The sequence below is a fragment of the Elephantulus edwardii genome, unplaced genomic scaffold (genome assembly GCF_000299155.1).
Source record: "Elephantulus edwardii isolate Elephantulus edwardi_28Jun2011 unplaced genomic scaffold, EleEdw1.0 scaffold00447, whole genome shotgun sequence".
Taxonomy (NCBI): domain Eukaryota; kingdom Metazoa; phylum Chordata; class Mammalia; order Macroscelidea; family Macroscelididae; genus Elephantulus; species Elephantulus edwardii.
In genome coordinates, this window is record NW_006400197.1 from 436,037 (window position 1) to 450,800 (window position 14,764).

Sequence of the window (14,764 nt, forward strand, 5' to 3'; positions counted from 1 at the left end):
GATCTCTTCCAGTCAGTTGGCCACAAAAATATGCTTAGACAATTCATAACAAAAAAAGGATGGCTTGAGAGTTAATTTCTCCCTACCCCCAGTTAGAAAATGTTCACCATGGAAAACTTAAAGACTATTCTTTCAAGTGAAAATAAGTAAAGGAAAAATCATCTGGAAAATTACCACTTGGAGAAAAATCTAGTAAAGTCTTAAATATATATGTGTCTATATAGCTTTTCTACAGGACTGATGATTACATGTTATTGTTGTTGATTGCCATCGAGTTGAGCACTCATAGTGACCCTATGAACAAAAGACGTGAAAATTTTCTCTAATTATAGTAATTTCTCAAAGATCATAGAGTTTCCAGAGGTATATTGTTTAGGAAGTGGATTTCACTCCAGTAAGCAAGGAGTATTTCCCTTTCCCAATATTAAAGGTCAAGAGAAGTTACTCTCTGTGCATGAAATGTCAAAAACAGGAGTGCTTCTGGGTGGGAATTTGAAGAGTTTTAGAGTTTTACTTTTTCCCATCACGGAATGTGCCAACAGGCCATACCCCTTTTATATGTTACTAGGCATTGTAAAGTCAATTATTCCTCACAGCCATCTGCAAACAACAAAGCAAAACACGGCCCAAGCTTGTACCACCCTCATCATCTCTTAGGTGCATAAACCCTTTTTTGCAGTCACTGTGTCCATCTCTCTCCTTAAGAATCATCCTTTTTTTACCTCTTCCTCTACCAAGCATGTGTTTCTCAAGTGACTGGCTTCTGCTGATAACATGTCCAGAGGATGCAAGATGAAGTCTTGCCCTCTTCTCTTTTAAGGAGCACTCTGGCCACACTTCTTCCAAGGGCTTTTGTTTGTTTGTTCTTTTGGCAGTCTGGATATAAACAGTATTCCGCACCATCATCATAGTAAAATCCGTCAATCCTTCCATCTTCCTTATTCATACTCCAACTTTCAAATGCATACGAGACAATTAAAAAAATAAATAAAAGCCATGGCTTTGGTCAAGAAAATGTGTCCTCAAAAGGACACCCTTGCTCTTTAGCACTTGTATTCAGTTCAAAAAGTCCTCCACCCGGGGGCTGGATGAGGGAGACAGAGTTGACAGGAAGGAAGGTAAAGTAAGTGGATGTTCATGAGCAGCCATCACTGCCCAACAAAAGCACTTTTGCAAAATAAAAAAATTGTCGCAAGAAGCTGCACTGCAATCCCAGAGATGCATGGTTCGAATCCACCAGATGCTCTGCCGGGAAAGGAGGGACAAGCTCCTCCTGTACCAGTCAGATCTGATCTGACGGTACACAGACACACACAAAAAAAATTAAAAAAAAAAATTTGTCACTCTTAGTAGAACATGGCTGAGGGGTAGGTCGGCTCCTGCAGGCTCCAGGTGGGCATGGTGGTGCCAGGATACCTGTCTTGCCAAGTGGAGGGAGGGCTCAATTTTGGCCCCACTGTCCCCTCCCACACATAGGGCTGGGCCACTGGCAGTCCAGGCAGGCAGAGAGACCATCTGACTGGGGAAAAAGAAGGAAGGACAATGTGGGAAGGTAGAAAACACAAGTCGCCTGCTGCTTTCCTACGAAGAGGGTTTACGCGTCATTGCTTGGTTTGGTTTTGGTTTTCAGAACTAGAGCTCACATACACACTTTCTTTTCCTAGATAGCAGTGAATGCTCCAGCCAACCTTGTCAGAATGGTGGGACATGTGTAGAAGGAGTCAACCAACACAAGTGTATTTGTCCACCAGGAAGCTCTGGGAGCCACTGTCAGCATCAGGCCCAGACTGGTATGTAGCTGTGGGGTCAGGGGGTAGGTGAAGACATTGTGCAGCAGAGTCCAGACTCACCTAAATGCAGAAATACGGACAGCTCAATTCTTCACTCTGCTTGATGATGTACATCATTTGAAATAGAGTTCAGCATTTTTGTGTTACTAGGATATTATTTTTTCTTATGGAAGAAAGTGTAAATGGAAGGACTATGTCTCAACCTAAGACCTCCCCAAATTCTTGGGGAATTCGGCCCAAAAAGTTTCACTGCTTCCATCTTTACTTGGTCAGCATTCAAAACAGCCGTTAAAACAGCCTCTTCTTTCCGATATTTCCATCAAGTTCTGCAAAGTCACTACACATTGACACCGGCCAAAGTGTTTCAAGAACTGGATAACGGGATGGACTGTGAGGTTTTCATCCACACACTGAGTCCCCATGTATTCCCAGCTGAAGAAGCCCCACCGGAGCTGGCTGTGTCCGTGAGGAGAGGACCCCATGGTAGGGTGTCTACCGGACAGACAGGTTACACTAGTTACACTATGTTGTAACTAATTTTTTTTTCCTATGAAAATTGTGAAAGAAAAATATCCCATTTCTTTGAAAACAAACAAATAAAACCCCAAACTGTCCTGTTTGGTTGTCCTTAGTTTCCTACAGAATCTCGGAGAAGAGGCTTGCTGATATTTAGGGAAATGCACGGAGAACAAGGGTGCTTGGGTGGCCTAGTGCTAAAGAGCTGCACTGCCAACCCAGGCACACACCAGCTGCTCCGCAGGAGAAAAATGGGCACTCCGAGAAAAACCACGGGAGGGTCCGCAGTTCTGATTTGACGGCATATAACAGAGGACACGGAACTCTATCAATATTTGCTCAGATTGGATGCAAGGGGTCAATTTTAAATACTGTACCCAGAGCACTGCTGCTAAGCGAGATCTATTCAGTTCCTCGAAGTCAGCCTCAGGGCTGATTCTGGAACTCTGCAACTGTCACAGACCAGCGCCACCTTCAGGCTCTTGGAGGGACTGCCCTCCATAAACAGAGGACCTTGGCGGGACCCTATCTCCACCTATTTACAAACAAGAAGGAGGTATTTGAACCAGTTCATTCCATTTTTATTCCCCTGATAAATTGTATTTTCACCAAAATGTTCTGTACCATGCTGTTTTTGTTGTTATGGGTCTTGTAATTTATAGCGACCCTACGTACAACAGCTCTGAAGCCTGCCCTGTACTGAGCCAGTCTCACTGCCTCTGACACACCTTTCCCCATTGTCCCAGTTATCGTGTCTATCCATCTCATCCAGGGTCTTCATCTCCTCTTCCACTCTTCCAAGCATGGTGTTCTCCAAGCATGGTCCTTCCTGGCAGCATGTCCAAGGAAGAACTTGGCTTCACTCTCTCCAGGACAGACCTGTTTGTTCTCTTGGCAGTTCATGGTTCAAGACTCTTCTCCAGCACCACAGTTCAAAGGCATCGATGATTCTTTTGTCATCCTTAGTCATTGTCCAGGTTTCTGATGCATAGCAAGTAATTGCGAAGACCATGGCCTGGATCAGGTGCACCTTAGTCTCCTTTGCACTCTAGAGAGCTCTTGACAGCAGACTTTCCTAATGCAGTTTGTCTTTTAATTTCCTGACTGCTGATGCCAAGAGTGTGGATTGTGGGGCCGAGCAAGTTGACATTGTTCACAATCTCAATCTATTCTCCATCTGTCATGGTGCTGCCAATTGGCTTACTGATTAAAATCCTTTTAATTCAAATGTGCTGGTCACAGACATTGAGTATTCAAAACCCCAGACCTATCAGTTTCTCCTGCCATCAGGATCTTCAGGCATTTGTTCTTCATGAATAAGGAGCATTCTGGAATAAAGATTTCCCCTGACAGGAATGTTCTCCAGTGAAGGAGGAGGGAGCAAGTACATCTGAGGCCAGCATGTGCCTTTACAGTGTCCAGCAATTGGACTCAGCCTGGAGCCTTGCTTTCCCTTTTCAGTCCCAGTCATGCTGCATCATGCCCTTTTCAGTCCCAGTTATGCTTCCCATCACTTCTCTTCAGTCTCTCCCAACCACATGAAAGCTTGAAATACTTTGAAAACTTAAAAAGTAAGCTTCTTGATGGTTAAAAAAGCATCATATGCTCTCAATTATTTCATTTTAAAAATTTGAACATTTTAGAAAAGTGAGCTCTGGTGGTCTAGTGAGTAGGGAGTTGTGCTTCCAACTCTAAAAGTGAGTGGTTTGAATCCACCAGCTGCCCCATGAGCGTTAGATAGGTATTCTCCTTCTCTGTGATTTACTCCCTTTGACAACTTCCTGACATTAAGGGGTCAGTTCTGATTTGATGATAGTTGAGTTTAGGGGAAAAAAGGTGTGTGGTTTTTTTACCCAAAAAAGAAGAGGGGAACATCAAACCAAAACCACCAAAAAGACAGTGGCTAAAAACCAAAACAAAATAAAAAACCCCAACAAAAACCAAAAAGGCCTTGTTCTTCATGGTGGTTAGTATTAATTTTTAATTTTTCTTTTATTATTGGTTTGCTTACAAAGTTTGTATACATTGTGTTTCACACTCTGTCCTTCATTCATATTGTTTCGTACAATCATTCCGATTCATTATATCTTTTTTCCCTGATTTTTTCATTAATTTTAATGAAAGTCTACAGAGACTTTGGATTTCCATTCATTCATTGTTGCAACTTTTCTCATTATACCTTATAAAATAAATCAACATTGAACTATGTGCACCCTTGTCCTGTCTTTCCAGATCCCAGCCGGATCTTTCCCATTTCCTTTGCCCACCCCATCCCCCATCCAACAAACTGTGGGACCCTGTGACTATGCCCCCCACCTATCCTTACCCCTCTGCTCCTGCCCTCCCTCCTTATATCCTCATATCTGTTTTACTAGTTATCTTCCTATTTCTACAAGTATAGTCTCCCACAGTATCTACTCTTATGGGACTGAGTTCATTCAGCCTAATGCTCTCTAGTCCCTACCAAGTTATGTAGTAATTTCCGAAATCATTGCTCGTGAGTGCTGTGTAGTATTCCGTTTGTTTTTTGTTTTGTTTTGTTTTTTTGTGCGTGTACCGTCAAATCGGATCTGACTGGTACAGGAGGAGATTGCACCTCCTTCTCCAGCAGAGCACCTGGTGGATTCGAACTGCAAACGTCTGGCATTGCAGTTGCAGCTTCTTGCCACTAGGCCACCAGAGCTCCCTAGTATTCCGTTTTGTGAATGTAAGTCGTTAGTATTTCGATGTTAGTATGTCCGTGTTTGAGACATTGTAAACGAAGGCGAGGACGTGCAGCGGTATTTGTGTAGTCCCTTGGCCAGCCTTTTCATTTAACGTTATATTCTCGGGCGTTTCTGGTTAGTGGGCCCTGGATCACTGGCTTTGTTGACCACTAGGCCTTCTTACTCTCCCTTCTCCAGAGTAAACTCCAGGAGAAGGGCCAGAACCTCGGCATTGGCCCTTCCAATCCTCCCTAAAGTAAGGCCCAGCCCGTCCAGAACATCTTCTACCCGCAGCCACCACTGGGCCCTCAGCCCTGCTCCCAGCTTCGCGCAGGTGAAGCGGGCGGTACTGAGCGCCTCTTCTCCCCACAGTCGCCCAGGACCCGGCTTTCAGTCGCGCGCCCCGCTGCGCGCAGGTGGAGCGGGCGCAGCACTGCAGCTGCGAAGCAGGATTCCACCTGAGCGGAGCCTCCGCCGCCAACAGTGTCTGCCAGGGTAAGGGCAGGGCCGCTGGCGGGGGCGCGGGAGGGAGCTCACAGCGGGTAGACATTGACGGGGGACGGTGCAGCCGGTCAGAGGCACCCCCTGAGCGAAGTCTGAGAAAGCATAGCCCACTTGATGCCTTAGGTACCTGGCTGCCTTTGTCAAGACTACACATGTAGACATAGAAGAATAAGGAAGCAGGACTGTAGAGAAAGCACTCAGAGGGGTGCAGCAGCCTCTAGATGCCAGATCATGAGCCAGTCTCCCTCATCCTAGCTTGTCTGGGCAGGAGAACCTTGAACCCCTTTCCCTTCTCCTTCACTCCTCCAGCTTAAGCTCTTTGAGAAGTGATCGGAAAGACCACGGCTTGAATCAGGCACACCTTAGACCTCAAACTGACATCACATGTCTTGGAGAAGGTGCTTCTTGGAGGCAGAGATGATAAAGCTTCGCCTCATATACTTCAGACAAGTGGCTAGGAGAGGCTGTTCCTTGGAGAGGGACCTCATGCTTGGAAAGGTGGAGGGTCAGAGAAGGAGAGGAAGACCCCCAGCCAGATGGATTGACACAGTGACTGCTGCAATGGGCTCAAATGTGTCAGAAGTGTGAGGATTACAGGGTTCAAATCTGTTGTTCATAGGTTTACTGTGGGTCATACTTGCCTCAACAGCACCTAATAACAACAGCTAACATTAAGAAGAATGGATATCCCAGAACACTTCATTATGGTCACATGAAACCTGTATCTAGCCTAAGAGGCTCTTGTCTGAACAGAGCAAGAGGACACTGCATGGTTTAAAATCAGGAAAGGTGTATGCCTTTCACCAACCTATTCAGTCTGTATGCTGAGCAAATCATTTGAGAAGCTGGGCACTATGAAGAAAAATGTGATATGAAGATCGAGGAAGACTCTTCAACAACTTAAGTTATATAAATGATACAAACTTGCTTCCTGAAAATGAGGAGGATTTGAAATGCTTGCTGTGGAAGATCAAAGCCTTCAATATGGATTACTTCTCAATGTCAAGAAAGCAAAAATCTTCATCACTGGACCAATAAGCAATGTCATGATAGCTGGAGAAAAGATTGATATTGTCAACAATTTCATCTTACTTGGATCCACAATCAGTTCTCTTGGTACCAACAGTCAGGAGATCAGGATACATATTGCTCTGGAGATCAGGATACATATTGCTCTGGATAAGTGCACTCTCAGGGACCAGTCCAAATTACTGAGGAGAAATGATGTTAGTTTGAAACTAAGGTGTGCCTAATTCAGGTCTTTTCAGTCACTTACTGTGCACCTGAGAGATGACAATGAATAAGGATGGCAGAAGAATTGATGCCTCTGAGTTGTGGTGATGGAGAAGAGTACTGAATATCCCATGGACTGCCAAAAGAACAGATATGAGCCATAATGCTCCTTGACAGCAAAGATAGTGAAGTTTGCCTCATGTATTTTGGACATGTTGCTAGAAGAGGCTATTCCTTGGAGAAGGAGATCATGCTCAGAAAGCTTAGTGAAAGAGGCTATGACCCTCAGTCAGATCGATTAACACAGTGACTGCAGCAATGGGCTCCAGTATAGCAGAGATGATGAGGATGGCACAGGAGAGGACAGGTTTTAGGGCTATTGTTCAGAGAGCCACTATGCTCTATTATCTGTACTGCTCAGCCTGATCTGCTGGTCTTTGAAATGTCTCTCCAAATTCATAGAGGCCACCTCTGGTCTATTAGTCCCTGTGACCTCATCTCCTGCTTATTTCTCCCTTCAACCCTCTAATTTTTGGCTTGTGGGAAAGGGGAGCTCCTTTGTTCTGCTAGAGTAAGCTCCATCAAGCCCACTCATCTGGGCACAGCTGCAATATCCCAGTGCTGTTCTTCTGGCTCATAGGTGGCTCTTTGCCTGCTGCAAGGGCCCTGGCATTACAGCAGGTACTTCTGTCCCTAGATGTGAATGAGTGTGAGCTCTACAGACAAGAAGGGCGTCCACGACTCTGCATGCACGCGTGCGTGAACACCCCGGGCTCCTACCACTGTGCCTGCCCAAGTGGATACCGCACACTGGCTGATGGGAAGAGCTGTGAAGGTGAGTGCAGGGGTGACAGTGGGTAACAGGAGAGCACCTCTGTGTCCAGGTGGTCATTTGCTGCTGCCTTCACCTATCAGGACCTCAGAATGGGTGAGTGAGAAAGCCAAGCTCTCAGATATGTTTAATCTTGAAAACCACCAACTAGACAATCTCCAAAAGATCAGGCTACACGTTTGTCTGTACAAATAGGGTGCTTGACCATTCTGGCCAGTAATCTCTTCTGGTCTCATCTGGGTAACAGCTGTCAGTGTTGGGTTATGTTCTCCCACTTAGCAATGCCTTCAGATCAGGCTGAACCCCAAGGCAGAGCAGCCAGTGGTGCAATTGAGGGAAAACAGTAAGTTCTTTGCACACTGCTTGGCCCTGTGTGAACACCTCAAAGTCTGTTCCTGCTCCCAAGCAGATACGTGTGCCTCTGAAAGGGGTGGCACCTTTAAGTTATTTGTGCCATAGTATGGTGTGGCTCCACAGCAGGGGCCGTACGGGAGAGCTGGCTGAGGACAATTTGGTGCAAGGGAGGGGAGGTACCCAGGTATTGAGGGGAAAGTCGTCCGCAGCCCTGGGTTAGAGAGGTGTGGTCAGAGCTAGGAAAGAGAGACCCTTGAAAGAGCTGTGCCAAGGAAAACGCAGCCCCTTGAAGGCACAGCCAGGCAGGCATCCCAACCCTTTCTTCAGGCCTCCCAGTGCCAAACCTAACTGGAAGACAGAGGGCCCAGAAGCCAAGAGAGAAAGTCCAGAGCACATAACCTCCCCAAGAACAGAGCAGAGCATAGAGGAGTCTGGAGAGGTTTGCAGACTCGCTGACTGGTAGGAATGAAAGGCTAAAGTAAAAAGAGCTCACCAGCAGCCGCCATCCTCACCAGCACACAAGTCCCGCTGACACTGGTCACAATAATGTTGTTTCTGGGCATCAAAGGGGTCCTTTTTCCACAGCCACTACACCAGATTTAGGACTGAGGCAGAACTGCTGTATCCATATACTTTATTTGAGATCAAGACGACAGTGACAATTCTCCAAGACTGCCTTGCTTCTCAAGGCCAATGGCAGTTTCTTAAGCAGTCAGCAATTGATCTGCTTAATGTATCCTGGGTTTGAAGCCACAAGGCTTCTCCATCCAGGAGAACAATTTACATGCAGTTTCCAGGAAACAAAAATGTAAAGATATTGTTCACTTAAGGCTGAAAAAAAATAGTATTCAGAAGACAAATGCTAACTCAGGAAATGCATCTCCCTTCCTTGAGGCTAAACAAATGGCATCTTCTATCTCTGCATGGGATACTTTCTTCCAAATAGTAGCATTGGTCCAGGATATCAGACAGGGCCACATAAGTCTGGAGTTTTGACTGTCATTTACATTTGGCTTAGTTATTTTTTATGACTATAGAATTGTCACTGACTGGAAGAGATCTAATTTGTTCCCATTCCAAAGAAAGGTGACTCAACAGAATGAGGAAATTATCAAACAATATCATTAATATCACATGCAAGCAATATTCTGCTGAAAATTATCCAAAAATTATTGGAACATCACTTCAACAGAGAACTGCCAGATGTGCAGGCTGGGTTTAGAAGAGGCCATGGTACTAGAAATGTTATAGGTAATGTTAGATGAATCTTGGCAGAAAGCAGGAGTACCAGAGGAATGTCTGTGTTTCATTGATTATGCAGAGGCATTTAACTGTGTGGATCATAACAAACTGTGGCTGACTCTGAGAAGAATGAGAATCCCACAACACTTGATTGTGCTAATGCAAAATCTATACTTGGACCAAGAGGCAGTCGTCAGAACAGAGCAAGGACATGCTGCGTGGTTCAAAATTGGGAAGGGTTTATGCCAGGGATGGGTCCTGTCTTCATACCTTTTCAACCTGTATGCAGAACAGATTATCTGGGAGGCTGGGCTCTATGAGAAGTGTGGCGTCAGGATTGGTGGAAGATCTATCAACAATCTGTGTTATGCAGATGACACAACACTGCTTGCTGAAACTGAGTATCTAAAGCACTTGCTGCAGAGGGTCAAGAACTACAACCTTCAGTATGGATTAAGGCTCAATATCAAGAAGACAAAGATTCTCACCACTGGACCAATTGGCAGCATCAGGACGGATGAGGAAGAGATTGAGATTGTTAACAACTTTAGTTTCCTTGGCTCCACATTCAACACTCTTGGCACCAGCAGCCACGAAATTAAAAAATGTATTGCGATGGGAAAGTCTGCTGTTAGGGACCTCTCCAAAGTATTGTAAAGCAATGGTGTCACCCTGGAGACTAAGGTGCATCTGATACAGGCCATGGTCTTTGCAATCACTTGTTATGCATCGGAGAGTTGGACAATGACTAGGGAGGATAGAAGGAGAATTGATGCCTTTGAGCTGTGGTGCTGGAGAAGAGTATTGAGGGTACCTCAGACTACTAAGAAAACAAACAGATTCATCCTGGAGAGGGTTAAACTGGGCGGCTCCTTGGAGGCAAATATCCTGAGGCTTCGTCTGACATACTTTGGACATGTTGTAAGGAGAGACAGGTCCTTGGAAAGGGGCATCATGCTTGGGAGGGTGGAGGGATGGCCCAGAAGGGGAAGACCCTCTCTATAAGGTGGATTGATTCAGTGACTGGGGTAATCGGGATGGGTTTATCGGAGGCAGTGTGACTGGCACAGGATAGAGCAGGGCTTAGGGGTGTTGTATATAGGGTCACTATGAGTTGCAAGTCACTCGACGTCACATAACAACAACAACATACTTGAACCTGGAGACAGTCATCATACATAACAAGGAGATACTGCATGATTCAAAATCTAGATGAGTTTATGCCAGGATGTATTCTCTCTCCAGACCTTTTCAATCTATATGCAGAACAGATCATCCAGAAGGCTGGGCTATAGAAGAAGGAATGCAGCATCAGGACTGGAGGAAGATTTATCAGCAACCTGCATTATGCAGATGACACAACCCTGCTTGCTGAACCTGAGGAATACTTGAAGTGCTTGTTGCAGAAGGTCAAGCGCGGCAGCTTTCAATGTGGATTGAAGCTCAACGTAAAGAAAACAGATTCTCACCACTGAGCTGATTGGTAGCATCATGACAGATGATGAAGAGATTGAGATTATTAACAGCTTTAGTTTGCTTGGTTCCACAATCAACACTCTTGGTATCAGCAGCCAGGAAATCAAGAGACAAAACTGTATTAGGAAAGTCAGCTGTTGAAGGCCTCTCCAGAGTACTGAAGAGCAACAATGTCAGTCTGGAGACTAAGGTGCACCTGATCCAGGCCATAGACTTTACAATTGATTGCTATGCATCAGAGAGCTGGGCAATGACTAGGTATGATAGAAAGATAATTGATGCCTTTGAGCTGTTGAATATACCATGGACTACCAGGAGAACAAACTGGTTCATCTTAGAGATGGTGAAGCCAGGCTGCTCCTTGAAGGTAAGGATTCTGAGGCTTCATCTGACATACTATGGGCATGTTGCGAGTAGAGACTAGTCCTTGGAGAGGGACATCATGATTGGAAGGGTAGAGGGACAGAGAAAGAGAGGGAGACCATCAATGAGATGGATTGATACAGTAACTGGAGTAATAAGGATAGGTGTGTCAGAGATAGTAAAGCTGGCACAGGATAGAGCAAGGTTTAGGGCTGTTGTACATAGAGTTGCTATGAGTCACAAGCAACTCAATGGCACATAACAACAACAACAACAACATACAACATCAGAATGGTAAGGAATTGAAATGCCAACACCAATGTTCAAATCTGCTAGCTGCTCTGTGGGAGAAAAATGGGCCATTTCCTCCTCTATGATTTACTGCCTCTGAAAACCCGACAGGGTCTTCTATGGGATTGATTCTGTGTTGGTACACAGCAACAACAGAGAATTTAAAACAGAGTTTGAGGGCAAATAAATGCTAATCAGAGGATTTAATCAGTACTGCAAGCTGGAAAAACAGAATGCTTGAAATGAAACTAAAGTTTCAGATTCATATAATTGAAAGCAATCCTTAACTATATTCATTCTGTCCTTCAGTATTGTACGTTATGTTGAGTGAGCCCCCAACTCATGTTGACTTCACACAAAATGAAACTAAAGCCTTTTATCCATCCATCTTAGTCTGAAAGTTGAACTGAAATTTCAGTGTCAGAGCAACACGCAAGCCTCCACTGACAGATGGTGGCTTCACATGGGTGTATTGACTGGACACTGGCCACCGGCCACCGTACTCCTTGAGCACATTAATACCCGATCTTAGCACTTTAGCAAGATTAAAACAACTCCTTCCACTTGGCACTATTAGTCACCTGCCCAGGAAAGCATGGGTGTCTGAGGACTGCTTTAGCTAATGGCTTAGTTTGCATTTTTGTGATGTCTCTTAGCCTGTGGGTTTCTGTGCTGAAATTGAATAATGGTAATGGATTTGATTTATTAGCTAGTAGGCAGCTTCCTATTATTCCACTTCCCCGTACAACAAATGCAGATATCAATACACATAGATAATCCAAATCTCTGCATAAGGCTGAGCCAGAATGCACTTCTCTTCCTGAACGAAAAGTGGAGTCTCCTCTTGCTCCTCCCAGACTAGTCTCTGAAACCAGGCAGTGGGCCTTGCAGGCTGACTTCTGCATGAGTAGGAAGGCTTTCTGGAGAGGAATTTGATTCCTAAAGGATGAGGACTGCGGGAGAGATTCACCCAAGTAGTCCTCCCCAGACTCTGCCACACCAAGGGAAGGGAAGCTGGGTGTAGGGAAGGGTGTTCCTTGGGAGGACCTTATGGGGCCTTGGGTTTGGGTCTGTGTGGTCAAAGCTCGGGCAGATTGCACCTTCTCTCTGTGTGTGTCCTGGATTTCATATGTTGATGAGTGTGCAGCTTCCCAGCACACGTGTCCTCGGGACACTATGTGCATCAACACCAATGGAGGCTTCCAGTGCGTCAGCCCAGAGTGTCCCGAGGGCAGCAGCAACGTTAGCTAGGTGAAGACATCCCCATTGTGAGTGCAGCCAGGACTGTCCGTAGTAAAGCATCTTGAGCACACTGTGGGCTGGGCAGGATTCTCCCTGCATGTTCCTAGAATGCAGTTATTTTCTAGGAAAGATGAAAACCAGGGAACTGGGAGTCGGCTTCTCTGAGCTTCCACTCCCTCTCCTAGATGCATTTAATGGATTGTTGCTTGGGTGCAGTAAGAACTCAAGAATGTAAAGTGCTCCCTGTGACTTAGAGGATGATGGAAGTACTTTCCAAAGGGCCACTGCAGAGAAGCAGACATTGATAATGTCACGTAGATAAACCCAGCAGCCTATGAGGCAGGTACATATTATTACATCAGAGTGGACGGTGGCTAAGCATCCAAGAGCTCTCGGTCAGATTATAATTCCCACACACTGTGCCTTGTAGTGTTCTCATTTGCAGTGGTACTAGAAGGCTCAATTTCTGGTAGCTTCAGTACTATAACTGGAATTATTTTTTTTTTAAGCCCGCCCCCCTATAATTGGAATTATTATTTTTTTAAGGTAGATAATGGATGGTGGGACTTCTAAAGGGAAATAAATACAATTTTCACAATATATGTATGATGCTTGGGAGGGTGGAGGGACAGCACAGGAGAGGAAGAACCTCAGTGAGAGGGATTGATTCAGTGACTGGAATAATGGGGGTAAGTGTGTCAGACAGTGAGATTGGCACAGGATAGAGCAGGGTTTAGGGCTGTTGTACATGGGGTCGCTATGAGTTGCAGGTGACTCAACAGCACATAACAACAACAGCACTACCTTTAGAATCCAGAGACACAGTCTCCCAGCTTATATACTTGGCTTGTATTTGGACTCTAGAGTAGAGAGACAGTCAGTCCTGAGGAATAACAGTTCCTGTGACAGTAAAGATACCAGAACCTTCTCAGGGATCCCTCACTGTGAAACATCAGACCTAAATAACGTAGTCGGCTGTTGTCGGGTGTATCCAGTAAGTGCCGGCTCACAGCAACACTAAAGAATGACAGGTCAAACCCTTGCCTTTATTCTGCACCGTCCTCATAATCTCTGTGGAGTCCATCGCAGCAGTCACTATGTCGTCATTTGGAAAGGTCACCAGTGTGGAGCCACACATTCCAGGCTCTTGTCTGATAAACTGGTGGGGTCCCACAGCTATTGAGTGAGGTCTCCCAGCACACAGGGACAGCATGCTTTGTCCACCATCGCTGTCTATTCTATCATGGCTTTATTTCTGTAAAGACTATAGGAGTGAATACATACTAGATACATACTCACCTTTAAGTTTTCATAAATCTCCACAAGAGCCTAGAAACAGTGGGGCCACCTGAGTGGGAGGAACACTCAGCAACAGAAACAGCATCCCTTCCCTGGCTAAGTCAGACTCTACCTACTCATGCTGAGGCTCTTGCCATGAGGGGACAGATGGGGAAGGATATCCGTGTGGCCCTGTGAGGGGAGATGGAGTAGGCAAGCCAGGGCAGAACAGTTCCTTCTGAGTTTCCTCATGGCCAGCACCCTCTCTTTTTGCCTCAATTTCAGTCAGTGTGAGTGAAACCCCTGCCCCATGGACAGCAGACCCTGTCGCCATTTGCCCAAGACCATCTCCTTCCATTACCTCTCTCTGCCTTCCAACTTGAAGACACCCATCACACTCTTTCGCATGGCCACGGCCTCACCGCCTGGCCGGCCAGGGCCCAACAGCCTGCGGTTTGGGATTGTGGGTGGAAACAGCCGTGGCCACTTTGTGATGCAGCGTTCAGACCGGCAGACGGGGGAGTTGATCCTCATACAGACTCTGGAAGGGCCTCAGACACTGGAGGTGGACGTCGACATGTCAGAATACCTGGACCGCTCCTTCCAGGCAAATCATGTGTCTAAGATCGCCATCTTTGTGTCCCCCTATGACTTTTGAGGGTGCTGTGTGGGCCCTGGGGCTGGCAATCTGCACTGCTGTCTCTTCCCCGAGAACTTGCTGTGGGTGCTGAGGACAACAGACATCTCTCCTCCTGGCCTTGCTCATGCCCACCTGCCTGCTGCCCAGGCTTCAAACGTGTGCTGTACACAGTCTATTATGGAGTGGCACAGACAAATCCCAAACTGTTGCCTTACATTTCCTTTTCTGCTTTAAGGCCTTTCTTAGACTACGCACTAACTTTCTCTGATTTTCTTCTCAGGGGATGGGCAGTTTTTCC

At 45.8% G+C, this 14,764-nt stretch overlaps 1 protein-coding gene across 1 annotated transcript in view; it reads left to right on the forward strand.

Annotated features, from left to right (window-relative positions):
* FBLN7 (fibulin 7) overlaps positions 1-14,484 on the forward strand; it is a 42,103-nt gene extending 27,619 nt beyond the window's left edge. The window contains 5 exon segments of the mRNA XM_006902765.1: positions 1,665-1,790; positions 5,366-5,506; positions 7,446-7,583; positions 12,436-12,574; positions 14,112-14,484. Of these exon segments, the coding sequence (XP_006902827.1) occupies positions 1,665-1,790; positions 5,366-5,506; positions 7,446-7,583; positions 12,436-12,574; positions 14,112-14,484 (917 nt within the window).
* Positions 14,485-14,764: the final 280 nt, after the last annotated feature.